The sequence below is a fragment of the Eumetopias jubatus genome, unplaced genomic scaffold (genome assembly GCF_037043125.1).
Source record: "Eumetopias jubatus isolate StellerSeaLion01/CBP00866 unplaced genomic scaffold, mEumJub1_p1.0 scaffold_2, whole genome shotgun sequence".
Lineage (NCBI taxonomy): Eukaryota > Metazoa > Chordata > Mammalia > Carnivora > Otariidae > Eumetopias > Eumetopias jubatus.
This window is the reverse complement of record NW_028274808.1, coordinates 139,927,408-139,946,436: the sequence shown is the minus strand read 5'-3', so window position 1 is coordinate 139,946,436 and position 19,029 is coordinate 139,927,408. Positions and strand designations below refer to the sequence as shown.

Sequence of the window (19,029 nt, the reverse complement as noted above, 5' to 3'; positions counted from 1 at the left end):
AGAAGGGCCTCTGGAGGGGTGATTCAAGTCAAGGATTCTGAGACGGGGGAGGCTATCCTGGCTTATCCGGGTGGGCCAGTGTAACCACAAGGGTCCTTCTAGGAGGGACGGTAGGAGTCTGAAAAGGAGATCGGAGACAGAAGCGGGAGTCAGGGTGATGCCAAGAAGGGGCAGGGTGCAAAGGCAGCCTCTAGGACTGGGGAAGAGACACGGAAATGGATCTGCCCCTAGGGCTTCCAGAAGGAATGCAATCCCACTGACACCTTGACTTCAGGACTTCTGACCTCTAAAACTGTTAAGATAACAAATTTGTGTTGCGTTAAGCCACTGAGTTTGTGGACGTCTGGCCCAGCCGCAGTGGGAAACTGACACACACCGGCTCAGAAGGCTGTTGGGAGGATGGAGGTGATACAGGCAGCCATTTGGCCCAAGTGCTGTGTTTGCCGTCTATTCCTCACGACGATTGCAGGAGGTGGTTACTAGGATCATCCTCATTTTCCAGATGAGACAGAGAGGTTAAGAAACTTGCTTAAGGTCACGTAGCTAATATGGGGCCGAGTTGGGATTCAAGCCTCGGTCTTCTGGCTTTAGATCTTACCTGCCTCCTGACTGCTCTACTAGCTATAAAGAGACGCCTCTCTCTGCACCTCTGCTATTTCTCCCTCCCTTCTCCTTCTCACCTCCCTCGATGCTCTTCTCGCCCTTTCCCCCGTCTTCCTGTCAGTCTTCAGATCAGCCGCTGCCCCGTGGACATTGCCAAGTCCACAGGTAGGCACCTGACAGTGAATGAAAGGTCTGAATTGAGTTTACTGTGATGGTCATACCTATAGAAAGGCTATGATGACTTTTTTTTTTTTTAATAACAAAGTCCACTAAATCAAAGAAATGTGCAGCCCAAAAAACTTTCTTCAGTTACTGTCCTCGTTTTGTTTACTGAGCAGGGCAACAGCAAATATGAGATGATCTTTGGGACTTGACAAATCCACTTGTCTTGGGGAAGAGAGATAGCCCCTGGCAGCTGCTTGCTTAAAGCTGTGCAGAGATCCATCAGCATCACTGGTGTGAAAAATCTCACTTGATGTGGACGAGTCACAGGTGGCTTTTTGTGGAGTCAGGAGAGAACAGGAAAGAAAGGCCAGGCTCTGCGGTATTTTAATCTTTTTCTGCCAGCATCACTTTCCCGCTCAATTGAGCCAGATGCATTCTCTAAAGGTCAGCAGATGTCAAGTTTGCACAAATCCAAAGGCATTTAGCCTGTAGGTCCCCAAGGAGCCTGGCTACTGTGCCTGAGGAAGGGCAGTGACACTGGCCTGCTACCAAGATGGTATATCTGAATTGAGAAAGCAACTTCTCCTGGGGAAGCGGGTATTTAAAAGGAGGGATTTAAAAAAAAAAAAAAATGAGGGATTAGTGTGAGCCCTGAGGCAGTGAGGGGTGGAAATCTACTTGGGCTGAGAGGTTGGATGAAGAAAGCCAGAGCTCCTTGCTGACTGGAAGAATTAAAAAAGACCACTGAACAGGTGGCTTAGGGAGAGAGTATACATCTGAAATGCTATCTGTATACATTTTGAAACAAAGCATCAGGAAAAAAAAAATCTTCCAGATAGGAGGATGGGCCATTGCTGAAAGTCAGCCAAGGAATCAGTTGATCAGAGAGTAATTGCCGATCGCCTGCCGTGTGCTTAGCATGATGCAAGACTTTGTGATACCATTGACATCGACCCGCAGACCTTTGGATAAAGATGGGAGTTTACACTTCTCATAAAATTCTTAGAGCTCTCTAAGTTTGTATCAGATGCCTGCAGAAGTGTTCATATAAATATTTCCTAAAACATCAGTGAACCAAGTCACTGATTGGTATCAGAATGTTAATTAAAACGTCTGATGCTGATAATGCTGACTTATTTCCAGTTCAGTTTAGTGCTACTCAAGATAAAGACTGGCTGGTGTTGGTTTAATCATTTATAACTGGGAGGCCTGTATCTCCAGAAATCTCAAAGTCAAGTGCTGAGAAAAATCCAGCACAACCTGTCATACACGGTGGTATGCCCTGGCTGAAAGAATTTACAGCAACCAAGTTCATTGGTGGTTCATGCTTTGAGTTTTACAAATGTTAGATATAAAGGGTGGGGAAATTCAAAGGACAAAAACCTCCTCATTCTTTAGTCTCTTAAGTACTTGTGCTACTATGAAGGGCTTTTCTGACTCTAGCTAACATAATAAATCAAAATAAGTTCCGAGGTTTCTGTTGGCCATTCCCTCTCTTCCTTCCTCCTCTCCTTTTTTCTTCTCTTTCCTTCCTTTTATATTCATTTCCCTTCCTCACCAAGTCAGCTGTTTCAATTTTTTTAAGACTTTATTTATTTACAGAGTGCCTGTGCCCGTGTGTGCGAACGGGGGAGGGGCAGAGGAAGAGGGAGAAAGAATCTTAAGCAGACTCTGTGCTGAGCATGGAGAGTGACAACAGAGCTCCAGCTCACCATCCCGAGATCATGACCTGAGCCGAAACCAAGAGTCAGACACTCAACCAACTGAACCACCCAGGCGCCCCTACTTGAACTTTTTTTTATCTTTTTGTTTTGGGGGCTTATGTAAAATGGGTATTCTTTTGAGTGTACATACCTTTTTTTTTCTTAAATGATGTGTTACAGAGTTCACGTTGTTCTTTTTTCATTCAGCATTATGGTTTGAATCACCTGTGTTTCTCTGTCATCTAGCTCTTTGCTTCTCACTGCTGCGTAGTACTCCCTGGGCTGCATCTCCCAGAGCTCACCCTTCCACTGTTCATGACAGACTCCCCACTTCCCTCCATCCCTGTGCTGTCTCTAGAGAGCACCAGTGAACAGCTTTAAACACGTCCCTTTGTGAACCTGTGCAGAAGGTTCCCTGGGATGGGTAATCTGGGAGCAGAATTGTTGGTTTCTTAACTTTCCATATTCTTTATTTGGCTAAGTAGTGCCAGGTAGCTCACCAGCATCCATACTCTCAAGTGTGAAGCTTGTCTCATCTCCACCTCCTTGCCACCATTTGGCATTATCAAGCTTCAGATTTTTTTTTTTTTCTGGTTAATAGGTATACTGGGACAGCCCATTTTATTTGCATTTTTCTGATTATTAATGAGTTTGAGAATATCTTCAACGCCTATTGGACTGGCATCCCTACCCCCGAGCCCATTTTGACTTCAAATCCTATATTATATTGATTATGCTGGTGGGTGTGCCTCAGAGTATTGGTTATGCTTCGTCCAATGAGTAATCATCTGGTTCTCCTTCAACTGTGAAAACAGAAAGTACAGAGTACATTGAAATGTTGGAATCCAGGAAACAGACCTCAGCTGAGCAGCCAGACAACGTGATTACCGTGTTGATACCAGCTGTGGACAGTGTAAAGAGTAGACTTCTCTGCTTCCTTTGCTCATCATTGACTTTCTCTGGTGGGTTTCCTCCCCCTTAGCTTGTGACCAATCCTGTAAGAGCTGTGGTCCCAATAGTCCCAGGTGTCTTACCTGTGCTGAGAAGACAGTGTTGCATGATGGGAAATGCATTGCTGAATGCCCCGATGGGTACTATGTTGAGGCCACTGGCAGATGCAGAGGTAAGACGTGGGTAATCATTGTTGTCATCATCGTCATCATCAAAATGCATTTGACATATTTGACAATACTTGGTGCTATATGCTGCTCACTTAAGAATTAGTGTGTATGATGAGAAGATGTCAAATTAAAAGGAATAGCTTTTTCATTCTGGAACCTGTGTGTATTTGGTTTGGGAGTGGGTGGATGCTGTGGGACTTGAGGGATTAAGTAAAAGACTTAGGCTATCAATCATCATTAGGGTTCATTTGGTCCTTTTCAGTGCGAAGAACATCTTTAAGATCTTCATATAGTCCTTGTGTACTAATAGACCGTCACTAACTTAGGTTGTAGGTATGACAGAGTCATTTCTTAGACGGCACAAGCCCATATATCAGCAACTACAACACATCACAAAAATAAAATATAGAATAAACCAAGTTTGGCAGCTTGTAAGGCCTAAGTCTGTGTGTTTTGAAAATTTGGTCTTATGTGCTATTTATGTATTGTTTCTTTCAGATTTATATAACTTTAACCATGAAACATTCCTACTTGAGACTTTGTAAGCTTCTACTTACATAGGTTTGACTTGTGTCTTTCCTTCGAGACGACTTGGGGAACTTACTGCTGCCTGGGATTGCCCCTTGATTGATTGCCCCTCTCCTCCAAAATAAACATACGTATTCTCACTTGTGCCTGTAGTGTGGGTTTGTGGCAGAATGTTTCGATCTGTCCCACAGCCTGGTCTCAGCAGCCTCCTTCTTGTCTGCCAACCCCTTTACTCGCCCAGTGTTTATCCCTCGGCCGCAACAGCCTGCCCCCAAGAGGCTCGTCCTGCTTCCACACCCTTCTCCCAGCTCCTGCCCGTTGTTTTCTGGAGTCTTCTAGTATCTCAGTCCCGTCCCTTAGGACAGGCCACGGTATACCATTTGTAAATCAGAGTCAGAGATGTCCCACTGTTACCACCCAGGACTAAAGCAGCAGAGATGCATGCCTGACATTGTCATATGTAAAGATTGTTTAATATAATTCTTCCTTACAATCCTATGATGTCAGACCTAGAAGTATCTTAAGTGATCATTTAGTCCAACCTCACAGTGCATTTGCCATGGAGCCTAGGCCTGGAGAAACCCTGACTTGGCTGAGGGCATAGATAAATTAGTGGATAAGACAGCCAAAATTCCAGTGCTTCCAGAACGCAGACATAGAAACTTTTCACTCTTCCCTATTCAGGTAGGGGGTTTTAGGTTCAGACAGACCTAGGGCTAAATCCCAGCACTGCTACTCATTAGCTCTATGATCTTGGGTAAATTTTTTAACTTCCCAAGACCTCAGTTTTCTCATCGGCAAAACCTCGTAATTGCTATGAGGATTAAATGCAGCAATGTGTATAAGCTCCTTAATGGAAACACCACATCAAGGGTAGCTGATAAATAATAGAACATGGATAAAAGTTGGGTAAAGGGTCACTGCGGGCAGTTTTGGGTATAGAACCACTTCCTAAAACATCTTTCCGCCTGATTTGGTGTGACAGCTGAAGGGGATTGAGAGCGACACAGAAGGGGCTTCCTGATACATAAAGAGCCCAGCTGAGAAGTAGGCTCCCTGGTCACTTGGGTTCCATGGTGTCCCTCTCACTCTCCTCCTCAGCTTGTCACAATTCATGTGCCGGCTGCTCCGGACCGACGGCCTCACACTGCACAGCCTGCATCCAGCCCCGGGCTCTGCGCCAAGGCCACTGCCTGTCCAGCTGCGGAGAGGGCTTCTACCCTGACCACGGGATCTGCAAAGGTACCGTTGGTGTCGTCGTCATTCTTAAGAGACTTTCCCATCACGAGGACAAAGATTTAAGTTACTTTTCAGTGCACTTTTCCCTACAGTGTATCTTATATGGCTATGTATACATTCCATGCTTTTGTTTTTATCGCCAAGGGATAATCCGAAAAAAAAACTCATGTTGGAATATTTGTGATGACGCCCCCCAAAATTCATGATTTTTCTGGCCATCCCCTTGAAAGGACTGTCATTTCCTTTACCGTTCATTAAGACAAAACAAAACTCTTACTTCCTCCTTTTCCCTGGTCTAAGGAGACCATTGTTAATGTGTTTCGTAGTCTTCATTTTGTTTTTCCCTGAAGAACCTTTTTTTGTTAACGGTATAGCTGAGCAAACTGAGTTAGTAGCAGTGCCTCTGGGCTGAGGGAAATGGAAATGGAAACTCGTAGATAGCTGTTTGCCAGAAAGGCTTTGGGCTCATTGGGAGGGCGGGATCATTGTCTTTTGAAACTAGAACATTGGGAGCATACACTTCAATTAGGTGAAATTAATTTATATGTGTTTATATGTAGGGGACTTTGGAAAAGAGTTTGAGAATAGTTAGAAGAATATACATATTTATATATATATTTATATATTTGTATCTCTGTTATTATATATATTTATATGTTATATACTTATATATGTTATATATAAACTGGTATATATTTTATAAATAAATATGTATTTTTATAATTTTTATATAAATATATACATACATATTTGTATACATATATGTCATAAATATATATGTGTATAATTTAAAACAGGGCAGCTGCAATAAATACTCTGAAAAAGAAAATTTAGAAATCTTTTAGAGTTAATTGTATCAAAGTTAGTTATATCAAAGAGCTCTTGTAAAGAGTTAATTATATCAAATGTGGGCATGAGATAGTTCCAGTACTCTGTCGGGGTCTGATTTCAACCAGTAGCCAAGAAAAACAAGAAACTGTTATGGATTGTCAAATTCCTGTTGCTCATTCAAAGGGGGCTCTTCCTTGTCTAGGAAAGCAGCCTTTCCTCACATAAATTCTAGAAGGATTTTGTTGCCTGGATGCCTATATAGTGGGTGATAGATGACATAGTAGACAATAATGCGATGACCATCTTTGCGAAAAATATAGTAATGGCCTTTGTGTGGATGCTTCTTAAAATCTTCAATAAAAACTGAGGCCATGGTATTAAAACATCATTCAGCGAGTGTGTATCTGGAGAACCAAGTCAGTATTGTCCAGTTTGCTGGGGTTTTTTCATGCTCCAGCTTGACAGACCTCACAAAACCCGAGAGATGTGACCAGCTAACATCACCCTCACTAGGCCTCTCACAAATATTATCACCCTGCGCTATATATAGAACACTAGAAAGCAGTTTTCTGATAGGATGTATCTGGTGAACTCTTCCAAGTGGCTTAGATTTAATTAGGGACTCCCCTTGGTTGCAACATATATATGACCCTTGTACTGATTTCTGCATTTTGTTCTTGTCAGCCTGTCATTCCTCTTGCCTCACTTGTGTGGGTCCAGAGCCCTCTCACTGTGCCCAGTGTAAGAAGCCCGATGAAGGACTGCAAGTTGAGCAGCGGTTTGGGGCGAACATCACCTCTGGCAAGTGTCTGTCCCAGTGTAGAGCCCAGTTTTACTTGGAGAACACTGGGCTGTGTGAAGGTGAGCAAGCATGGTTTGAAGAAATGTTAGGTAGCTTCTGGGCTTTGCTCTTGAGAGATCCTGTGAGGTGAGAACAAAGCCAGAAGACCTTTGTTTTCATGTAAGAATTGTTCCAGCGTGCTTGTGGATGGAGCAGAAGATGGACATGCAAAGGGGTGGCCCCCGCTGATGTTCTCCTTCCCTGGGTGAATAATAAATGATCTTAGAGAGCTGGTTCCATTGACCCCACTGTCCCCAAAGTTACGTTCTAAGAAGTCAGACAGGAATTATTTCAGAGACAGTATGAGTAGCTAAGAAAGACCCAGAGCTCACTGTAGAATTCCATTTAATATTTCTTCTAATTTGCTACTCTGGGTGAATATGAATTGGTCCCTTCAGGGCAAAATCTGGACTTCTGTCAAAATTTAGAAGTGATTCTTGCCATTGCCTAGCATATCATCCACAGGAAATTGATGCCATCCTGAATAATTTGACTCGATAGCTGGGTTATCTATGAGTGGCTGAGGAGTTGAAGGGGAGATATAGATAATTTGGGGAGAGGTTGGGGAGGCCCCTCTCTGTTCCTATATGAAGTTGCCTTGCTGTTGGGTGAATTGTTTGACTTTCAAGCTACTTTAAAAGAAATGCAATACTTACAGTTTTCATTGTGAATGTATGTTCATTAAAGGAAACTGAATGTAGAAAAAGTAGAAAGATAATCTGCCTACCATCTACCACCATCTACCACTTGGGTAATTGCCTTTACCATTTTGCTATAATATATCCAAGTCTTTTCCTATGCATAGCTTTGAGTTTTTATTTTTACCATGTAACTGTAAGCATGCTGTAGATTCAATTTTGTATCCTACAATATCCAATTTTACGTTAAATACACCCTCACATGGAAATGACAGATTTCAAGGTTAAAAGATTTTGATAGTCAGTCAAATGGCATAGTAGGAAGTATACAGATTTGGAATACAGAGACCCCAGGCCAGACACTTAAGCTCTCTGAGCCTTTGCATTCACAGCATTAGATGAGAGATAATTATCTTTCACATGGGCTTTTTGCCAGGATCAAAGGAGGTTAGAAGTGTGAAAGTTCTTGGTAAATTGTAAAGCCCCATGCTCAATTGTTATAAATGTCCATCCAAATGCTCAGGTGTTCAGGAACATTATAGGGGTAATCCCCTGCTCCCAGGGATGCACCCTGCTCCCTGGGATGCACTGTTAGAAAGTGCCTAGAAATTAGGGGAAGGGTCTTTATTCTCCACATACACTGGTTTCCACCCATATATGCATTGCCTAAACTCTCCATGGTCCGTTAAACTTTCATGGCTCTGTTTCCACAACTACTTCTGAAATACAGGAATCTTTGTTGCTAAGAGTTTCGGTGCCTTCCCAAGGCACACACCACACAGCCTTCCCCTCTGATCCTGGGAGAAATCAAGAAGAAATCTTCCCAGGCTACTCAGTGTAGTTAGCCTCTCCCTATAATTTTGAACACTATATTAAAAATGAAAAATAGGGAATTTGAGGAGGGATCAGAAAAGAGAAACAAAAATGATGAATGTTTGTAAAATTAAGTTGTAAATAAAAATTGGAGTGACCAGGGTTATCCAGCCAGAAAATAATGTTACTGTTGATTTGGTATACACCATGAGCCAGACACTAGGAGAAGTACATGACTTGTTTTTCACTAAAGTCTGGTACCAACCTTGTGGGGTGAGTGGGACAACTATTTGAGAGGAAATGGAGGCTTCAGGGAGTTTAGGCTGTAACTTGTTCAAAGTCATGTATCCAACACAGAGTAGAATCCAGTGGAATCTAAGTCAGCCTGATTTTTGTATCCATGCTCTACACCAAATTGTTACTGTATTATGGTCACTGACAAGGCGAAAGCATAGTGTACTAATACTGCAGGATTGGAACATCTTAAATTTAAGGAGGCATCCTCAACAAAGGGGAGTTTTCTGGGAATCCCTTTATACAGACACCTTTTTAAAAGGATTAGAGTGTAATCCCTGTGGAAGGGTTTAATCATGGTCCCCATGCCAAAGGTCTAGATTGACCCCTGGAGTCCCTTGTGATCCCATGATTTTATGCTAGTTCACATAATATTATTAGGTATCACACTATATAGCTATCTACTCACGTTTATTACCAAATCCTTGTGCAATCTCTGCTATGTAGATTTTGTTGTACTCAATTTATAAGTGATGAGAATGTGGCAGAAAAGGTTAATTGAGTTGCCCAAGATTCCGTTGGGAAACTGAGTGCAACCACCAATTGTTTCCAACCCATCTGAGTATTAAGTGTGTTGATTGATGTGTTTCCTGTCACTCATCTCATATCTCTGGAAACCTTTCTGCCTTCCCACAATCTGTTCCATTTTTGATTCTGCCGAGGTGTTGTCAATGCAATCAGGCTGGGGAGCCCTATGAGACTGGGCTCTCCTTCTCACATGTTCCCAGAAATACCCTGGCTTCCTTGCAGAACACTTAAAAGGTTGGAGTCTTTTTGCGGCTATACCATTGAGGGTTTATTTTACAGCACATTTGATCTCAAGTGCTTTTCTATAAAGAAAAGAAAAACAACTGTTTTCTGGAACTCTCCCTCTTCCTCTCTCTGAGACTGCAGTACAGAGTGATTAGAATATTACTGCAGCTAATGAAAGCGAGAAGCAGATGCATTATAGGACAAAGCAATTTACTTAGAGTCTGAAGTGATGTCAGAAGTTATGAAAGTTTCAACTCAGAGCTACATGACAAACCCAGGAATTATCTAGTGGAAGATGAAACAAAAATACTCGAGATATTTGACTAACATCCAAGTCTATGATTGAAGGACGAAAAAACATAAAATTAACAAACAGTGACCAAAGAGAACATTGTTTATTAGTAGCTGGAGGGCAGTCTGTTTTTATTCCTTCCTTCTACAAATGTCTATTGAGTGTTCCCTCGGTGCTGGGCATTGTGTAGGCACTGGGGGTACACTCATGAATGAGTGAGACAAAATTCCTACCCTCATGGAATTTATATTCTAGTGAGAGAAACAGATCATAAATAAATGAATAACAACAGCAGCAACAAAACCCATGGTGTGTACTTGGCTAGGGATCTGTGCTATGAAGCCCGCAGCAGGATAATGGGAAGAAAGAGGTGGGCTGAGGTGGGCTTCAAAGCAGAGGGGCTCTGGTGAGAGGGGGATGGGCACCTGCCTGTATTTGTCCTGTGATTTGGGCTCATTCTCAAAAGTGACCTTGTATCCTTCAGAACATGGAGCTTTGACATTATGTTTTGTTTTGTTTTTTTCACATGGCCTCTGTGTTTACAAAATGTGCCTAGGACTGCTGGTACAAAAGACAGTCCGTTACTAATTGTGAAAGACAGTGTGAAGGCATTTTCTGTAGTCAGCCAGAACTGTGCAAGTTTATTCAATATTAACATTCAGTACTAACTAAAAGAAGGATTTTAGTAATGTTACCCAGAGTTCACCTCACCTATTTAATGGATTGTGTCAGCATTGACAGAGTCTAGTTTATTTAACAAAACAAACAAACAAACAAACAAAAGCCAGGAAATATCCATCAACTCCCTTGCTCAGATAAAATAATACAAATTCAGTCCCTTCAAAACCTCCAAACATCAAAAAACTATCCCTTGCTTTTTTATCCCTCTCCCCTCCCCCACTAGTTTTCCAGGACTCCCTGAGTTCATAAATCTGTCTGAAATCTCCAGGGTGGAGCTGGGTAGGGGGCCGCTATCTTGTACAATTCCAGGGTGCTGTTCTTGTGCTCAGTCCTGTGACAGGTTCCTCCTGGAGTCATTTAGTGACTGTGCAGCCCCTGGGGCTGTACCTGGCAGCCCAGGGTGGATGGAGAGGACAAAGGACCCGGAGCTCTTGTCACTGGGAGGCCTCTCCTCTTTCCTGAGAATGTTCCTAGGATCAGATCAGATCGCTCAACTCATTTTCAGATTCTCCTTACACAGTTGTTGAGGTGGTTTGTTGTTGTTGTTGTTGTTTTCTTATAAAGGATTCAACTATTTTGAAGCCTTAGCTTTCAGTTGAGGTTTCTCTAGTGCAGAGCTTTCCATAGGAATCTCTTGGGAATCTTGTCAAAATGTGGATTCAGATTTCATAGATCTGGGGTGGGATCTGAGTTTCTGCATTTATAACATGCTTTCAGGTAAGGCTGATGCTCCTGGTTCAGGGACCATAGGTGAGTAAGCAAAGCCTCTAATTAAAAAAGGGCAAATATATCATTTTATCATTGGTATACTTCTAACTAAAGCAGTTTAACAAAAATCTCAATTTTTATTTCTTCTTATTGCATGCATAATACATATTACAGAGACTTTAAAAAATACAGATAAGAAAAATTAGGAAACAAAAACACCTACTACTAGGTTACCCAGATTTAGCAAATAAAAATACAGGATTAAGAAATAAAAATATTTAGGGCGCCTGGGTGGCTCAGTTGGTTGGGCGACTGCCTTCGGCTCGGGTCATGGTCCTGGAGTCCCGGGATCGAGTTCTGCATGGGGCTCACTGCTAGGCAGGGAGTCTGCTTCTCCCTCTGACCCTCCCCCATCTCATGTTCTCTCTCTCATTCTCTCTGTCTCAAATAAATAGATAAAATCTTAAAGAAAGAAAGAAAAATATTTAGCGGATAAAAAAAGGAATTTTTTAGTGTAAGTATATCCCAAATATTTCCTGAGATATTCTTTTTTTTCTTTTTTAACATTTTATTTATTTATTTGACAGAGAGAGAGCACAAGCAGGGGGAGCAGCAGGCAAAAGGAGAGGGAGAAACAGGCTCCTCGCTGAGCGGGGAGCCCAATGAGGGGCTCAATCCCAGGACCCTGGGATCATAACCTGAGCCAAAGGCAGATGCTTAACCAACCGAGCCTCCCAGGCACCCCTGCCGGAGATATTCTAAAATGCTATTCAGTGTTTATCTGAAATTCAAATTTAACTAGGTAGCCTTTATTTTATCTGTAAATCCTACCTGTAGCCCTTCAATCTTGAGATAACCTCTTTTAATCTTTTAGCATAGATTCTTAGTTATTTATGCACACACACACACACACACACACGTGTATATATATCTCACTTCACAGTTTATAAATTCCTTACAACCAAGAGTTTTATTAGAAATTCTGTAAGTTTGGGGAGTTCGGTCAGTTAAGTATCTGCCTTCGGCTCAGGTCATGATCTCAGGGTCCTGGGATTGAGCCCCTTGTTGGGCTCCCTGCTCCCCGGGGAGTCGGCTTCTCCCTCTCCCTCTACCCCTCCCCCCACTTCTGCGTGCTCTCTCTCAAATAAATAGAATCTTCAAAAAATTCTGTAAGTTTACATTTACTCCCATTTTACAGATGAAGAAAGTAAGGCTTAGAAGGAACCAACTAATGAATGATTTAGCAGCTGAGGATCCTAAGTTTTAATACAGGACATAGTTGCTCAGTACTCCTACTGTATTTCCTAGAGGATTTTTGATATTTACGTCATAATTCAAGAGAAGTTTACCTCAAAAATTGTTTTTGACCTGAAAAGCCAGGGAATTTTATATGATGTGAAAATAAGGATGCTGGACCACTTTTTATATCATTGAAAAGAAAAAAAGAAGTGGTAGTGTTTATTGTCTGGAATTTAAATAGGGGATAGGATAGAATAGAGTAAGTAGAATAGAACAAAAATTGATATGTTCTAATTGTTTTAGGTAATGTTTTTACTGACGTCAGGTTGATTGGATTTGACAACCATCTAAGGACACTTTTAATGCCAACACTTTCAGTGCTTAAGCTGCTCAGTTACGCTTATACTTAGCCATCAACTGGGATGCCACCACTTAGTAACTTTCAGATATACGATATTGTTAACCGTAGTCACCATGCTGCACATTTTATCCCCAGGACTTCTTTTGTATCTGGAAGTTTATACCATTTGACCACTTTCACCCATTTCCTACCTGGCAACTACCAGTTTATTCTCTGAATCTTAATTGTTCAGCCAGCCCTGGCTGTTGAGTGTTTTTCAAACCCTTTGTGATTGTCTATGCTCCTTTCTTTATTCTTAGTGGCCCCCAGTAGTTGAGGGTGCGCTAAGACTTGTCAGTGTCCCAAAGGGGAGGATCTCAGCACCTAAGGTGGAGGCTGATTGAAACTGGAGCCTCAAGTAGCAGCTTCTACATCAGGCAAACACACATCTTTCAGAGGAACACCGGGAGATGGGTATTTTTGTCTGTTCCCTCTGCACTGAGCCCTGGAGTGACAGCCAGCTGGTTGAGAACTGTTTCTTTGTTTTCTACCGTCCCCTTGAACCAGTGAACTCAAACCTCGCTGACCACCAGAGCCAGGCTGTCAAGGGTGTGCCAGACATGTGCATAAGCTCTTTCCAGGAAGACACTAGTGACCTGGAACAGGGCAGAGGGAGAGCACAATTACGGTGTCCACCTCCCAGGTCCACGAAGCAGGCAGTGGGCCTCCGTGTATACATTAAATTAGACACTTGACCCTTAGCCAGCAGTTTTTAAGATATGTAAATAGGTGTCTTTCAGGGAAAAGCAGGGAGAATGGGCCTTTCTGATTGCTGCCTCCTGGGGGAGGGGAGGGATAACCACCAGTAGTCCTTTTTTTTTTTTTTAAGATTTTATTTATTTATCTGACAGAGAGAGACACAGCGAGAGAGGGAACACAAGCAGGGTGGGGAGCGGGAGAGGGAGAAGCAGGCTTCCCACGGAGCAGGGAGCCCGATGCGGGGCTCGATCCCAGGACCCCGGGATCATGACCTGAGCCGAAGGCAGATACTTAACTGACTGAACCACCCAAACTCCCCAAACTTACAGAATTTCTAATAAAACTGAAGGCAGATGCTTAACGACTAAGCCACCCAGGCGCCCCACCACCAGTAGTCCTTGTGAGCCCATTAAGAAATGGTTCTTTATTTGCTATAGCCTTATGGATTTTGTGGATGCAAGCTCCTTTGGCTTTCAGAACTAGAGTTTTGGGGGTCTGTCCCTCGGTTGGACTCTTAAAAGTTGGGGCATCACATGTTGGCTCTAAACCCTTCATTCCTAAGGGAAAAGCTGGGAGTTTCTTCCTGATTGTATGGCAACTAGGGGTGGGGGTGGGTATGTCAAGAGTGTCCCAGCCTTTTCTACCTGTTTCCATATAGGTTTTTTTCTCATCATTGCCTATGCCTAGGAGTCCCTCAGCGAGTTAACTAGTTTCTGGATTTTTTTCAGAGGGAATTGTTCCGTGTGTAGCTGTAGATTTGGTGTGTCTGTGGGAGGAAGTAAATTCAGGAGCCTTCGATATCACCATCTTGGACCGGAACACCATTTTTTTTCTTTTTAAATAGGAAATGCACCAATTATTTTGGTCAGTTAATTAACTTGCTTTAGGTGAACCAGGAGAAAAAGTATATCATGGGTATTTTGATCTATTTAGTTGTTGCTAAGATTCACCCAAGGCCTTAAGGCAGAGTTTTAATTAAAGAAATAAATGGGCAGGAGTCTGCCTGCTCAGCTTAAGAGTATGTTATTAGTTATGAAGTTGGGATTCCCTTGCATTAATTGAATAAAATACATGGCATCTATATTAAGCAACACTCTTTAATGTAGTCCCCAGAGTGCTGACATAAGTACAAATGTATGCCTTCTGGTAATTTTCAGTCTTCTTCACTTTCCCCTTCTTGTTTTTACAGCATGGGTGCGCTCAGCTTTGGGGATAGAAAGATGAAAAAGATAAAGGCCATGCCTTAAGGAAAGCATGCTCGAATAAGGGAGACTGACATCTGAACAAGAAATTAAAAGAACATGATACATGTAGTTGTAGGGACCAAGGGCTGGCTGCCCCAAGATGGCTACTTTGGCATAAAGACTATTTTGAGTTAAAAAGCAATAAACCCCAGAAGATTCAGGAGAAGCTCTTTACCTTCCCAACACTGCCTAAAAAGAATTTAGATAGGGAAGGAAGAGCGCTGTCACCATAGATAAGGACATCATGATATACTTCGGGTATGGTAGGCAGGGAGGAACCTAGCAAGGTCTGTTTGATCAAAGTCCTGTGCATGTCCCATTGTTTCTGAGTGGCCCAGCAAACATTTGTTTACCTAACATTTACTCTCTTTCATCGTACTGAAGATTGCATGCCTTTCCTTTGAAATCTCAGACCCCTAACCCCATCTCCTTAGTTTAGGATGACATGTATACCTCATTTTGCCTGTCTTTGGAATTGCCACATCTGTATGGATTCCCTGTACGTACACTATTAAATTTTATTTTCTCCTGTTAATCTGTCTTGTGTCAGGTTGATTCTTAGACCAGCTAGAAGGACCTTGAGGGGACAGGAAAATGCTTGCTCCCCAACATTGTAATGGCAGTAGGCACAAGGCTCAAGTAGCTTGCCCTTGGCCCCTACAACAGCATGTATCATGTTCTTTTAATTCCTTGTTCAGATGTCAGTCCCCCTTACTTGAGCATGCTTTCCTTAAGGCATGGTCCTTATCTTTTTCATCTTTCTATCCCCAAAAGAGCACAGAGGAGACTGACTCTGTCTGGGGGAGAGAGTATGAGAAAAGATCTACAGAGAAAACTACATCATCAGCCTGTTGAAGGGTTCAGAGCAGTTCACCAGGGCAGAAGGTGGGAAAGGGCATTACAGGTCAAGGAAACAGCAAGTGCAAAGGCGTGCTGTATTTAGAGAAGTCTGATGTATTTGGTATTCCCGCAGTATAAAGCTCAAAGTGGTGAATTGTGGGAAATGATACTGGAGACATGGGGGTGAGGCATGTCATGAAGGTATTGGAAAACTGTTAAAAGATTTTAAGTGGGGGAATAATATGGTCAATTTGCATTTTATAAAGATCAACCCCTTACCTGTGCAGCAGGTAAATGGGGAGAAACAGTGGGGCTAGTTGGGAAGCTGCTGCACTAATTTGTATCATGAGTGATGTTGAAGGTCTACACTAAGGGGCCATGGGAACAGTTAAGTTGGGATAGATTTGGCAGAGATTTAGGGAGTAAAAATCACCATGTCTTGGATGGGTTGTGGTGACAGAAAAGTAAAAGTTCAAGGTTTCCAGCATGAGTGTCTTGGTGAGTAGGGGGACTACCAAGTGAGGCAGGGAATACAAAGGAAAGACGAGGTAGTGGGTAGGATGTGGGGTTGGGGCAGGATAATAAATGCAATTTTGGACAGGAGGAATGTGATGCCATAGTTTGCATTAAGTAGATATGGGCTGAATGTGGAAGTGGATGATGAGTAGTGTTTTGGAAAGAGGAATGAGATACTAGTGAAATACCAAGTAGAGGTATCCCCTAGGCAGTTAGATTTATGTGGTTGGAGTTCAGAGTAAAGGCCAGAGCTGTACACATAGATTTGGCACTCACCAGCATGGAGGTCATCGTTAAAGCCACGGATAAGTTTGCCAAGAGTGAGAAGAGAAAGGATAGAAGGTGTAATTTGGGGAAGCTCCACTATTCTTGATGTAAACAGAGAAAGGCTAAAAAAAGGAAATGATCAAAGAGATAGGAGAACTAGAGGAGTGTGTTGCCAGTGTTCCCATCCACCTGCCCACCCACTGGCTCCCCTACCTACCGACTCACCCATTCAATCAGCAGAAATTAATTGATTGAGAACTTATGACATGCCAGGGACAGGGACTATGATAGGTACTGCAGGAATCACAGAGATGGAAGAGATGTGATTTTTCCTCTTACATGGTTCAGCTCATTAAAAGAAAAAAAAAAAGAAAGAGAAGGAAAAGGAGGGTGATGGAAAGGGGGAGATTGACTTTATTGGATTTAACTCATTTCCGTTTTCATCCCTTTTCACGGTACTCCTACTGTATTTCCTAGAGGATTTTTGATATTTACGTCATAATTCAAGAGAAGTTTACCTCAAAAATTGTTTTTGACCTGAAAAGCCAGGGAATTTTATATGATGTGAAAATAAGGATGCTGGACCACTTTTTATATCATTGAAAAGAAAAAAGAAGTGGTAGTGTTTATTGTCTGGAATTTAAATAGGGGATAGGATAGAATAGAGTAAGAGTAGAAGAGAACAGAAATTGATATGTTCTAATTGTTTTAGGTAATGTTTTTACTGACGTCAGGTTGATTGGATTTGACAACCATCTAAGGACACTTTTAATGCCAACACTTTCGGTGCTTAAGCTGCTCAGTTATGCTTTTTCAGAAATATACTTAGCCATCAACTGGGACGCCACTCTCTAAAAATGTAGTATTGACTTGGGGGAAATTATTCATAGAACTTCTTTCAAATCTTTTCCATATATGCCCTGTAATGGAGTTAGTCTTCCTTGAAGGATCTTAGACTTCAAACCAGAACTCCTGCTATGAAAGCAGCTCCCATAAAATGATAGAGCCTCATTAAAGTCACTGAAATAGTGTAGACATTTCCCAAACTGGTACAGAATTGATATTTCATGAGATTGTTTTAAAGATGCAATGCAACTGCCTGTACTTACAGAAACAGCATTGTAGAGGAAAAAAATACTTCGACAGGGTGATCACCCAATCTATCATTTTCCCTCTGAGCCACTCAGCAACTAACAGGCTCATTATCCATTTGGTTATTAAACATTTCCAATGACAGCAGTTCTGAAGTTTGCCATGGCGATGTTTAGATTGCTAAGATCTAGTGGATGACAAAGGGACTTTCTTGTGGAGTTCTTAGCCCATCAGTCTTTCAACTTGTTTGTCCTTTTTGCTTTCCTGTTTTATATAGTACAATAATAACCTCTATTCACATTGAGCCAAGTTCTCACATTGACTTTGTGACCAAATGGAATGAAATAAAATACGTTGTGTGCTCGTTAGGCATTAATTCATCTTTCCCTAGTTTTCAATTCCACAATGATATGATTTGATTTCCTTTTTATTAGGGAGGTATAACAGGAAGAGCTAGGGATTTTAGCAGTCTTGTAAAGTCTAATATAAACATTGGTATTATCACAGGTATATTTAAATATGTGGAAGTATGTTTCTTCCCCAAATCATCCTGGAAAGCTTTGTGTTGACAATATAATTTAGCTGGTTTTTGAAATATTGCCACCTGACTTTCTGTTACATGCTGTTTCATTCATTTGTGTTAAACATGTCTCACATAATGGGCTAATAGGTACCCTTCCTTTATAATACTTGCTTACCTATTCCTTTTTTGTTTTTTGAAAAGGAAACATTTTCTCAGTGATTCTGAAAATATTTGGGGAAAAATTTTCTTATTGAGACTTGTGCTAGTAGAGTTGTTTACAAGGCAATTAAAAAAAGGAAATTATTTTAAAAGTTGGAGCTCTAGCTCTATTTTTCATATAGTAATAAATACCGTTGAATAGATATAAAGCTCTGCAGGGTATCCAGAGATGAGGATCAAAATATTTATTAGCCAGTAAGGCAAGTTACTGCCCAATCCAAATGGGTACGGGCCTTAGCTCAGGAGCAGGGTCCTAGAAGCCTCGTGGTGGAGGTGTTAAACCTCTAGGTGCTGGTTTATGGATGGGGCAGGAAGCTAGGGTGGGGCCAAGGCTGCAGGGAGCAGTAGAAGGCTTAGGACAGCAGTGTCTATCAGCCATGTATCGGTAGTTGAATATTTAACCACCAGCACCACTGGGCCAGGACATCCTAGCTTATATGAGCTGCACATACATCAAAAACTGTATGTTGCATTTTTATTGGAGGTTGGTAGAAATGGAGACCTCAGTGGTGTAAAATCACATTTGATTCTTCCAAGCTGCTGGTGTCTGTCTGGGTATTTGATAGAGGGGACAGAAGAGGCAAAAGAGGAGACTCAGAGTGATCCCTGCAGTTGTGGATCTTGTCCACTGGATGGACAGAAAGTGGCCTGGAACATGTGGGGTCATCCACATGGGTAAGAATCGGGTCTTTGTCTTATTCACCATTGTGTCCCCAACACCTAGACCTATTGGAGACTCAATGATTGAATGAGTGATCGGAGGTGAATGACTATTTCACA

General features: G+C 42.0%; 1 protein-coding gene across 1 annotated transcript in view; it reads left to right on the top strand.

Moving 5' to 3' along the window:
• The window catches only part of FRAS1 (Fraser extracellular matrix complex subunit 1), a 400,353-nt gene that overhangs the window by 202,285 nt on the left and 179,039 nt on the right, over nucleotides 1-19,029 (top strand). The window contains exons 16-18 of the mRNA XM_028100674.2: nucleotides 3,454-3,594; nucleotides 5,222-5,362; nucleotides 6,875-7,051. Of these exons, the coding sequence (XP_027956475.2) occupies nucleotides 3,454-3,594; nucleotides 5,222-5,362; nucleotides 6,875-7,051 (459 nt within the window). The remainder of the gene's footprint in view (nucleotides 1-3,453; nucleotides 3,595-5,221; nucleotides 5,363-6,874; nucleotides 7,052-19,029) is intronic.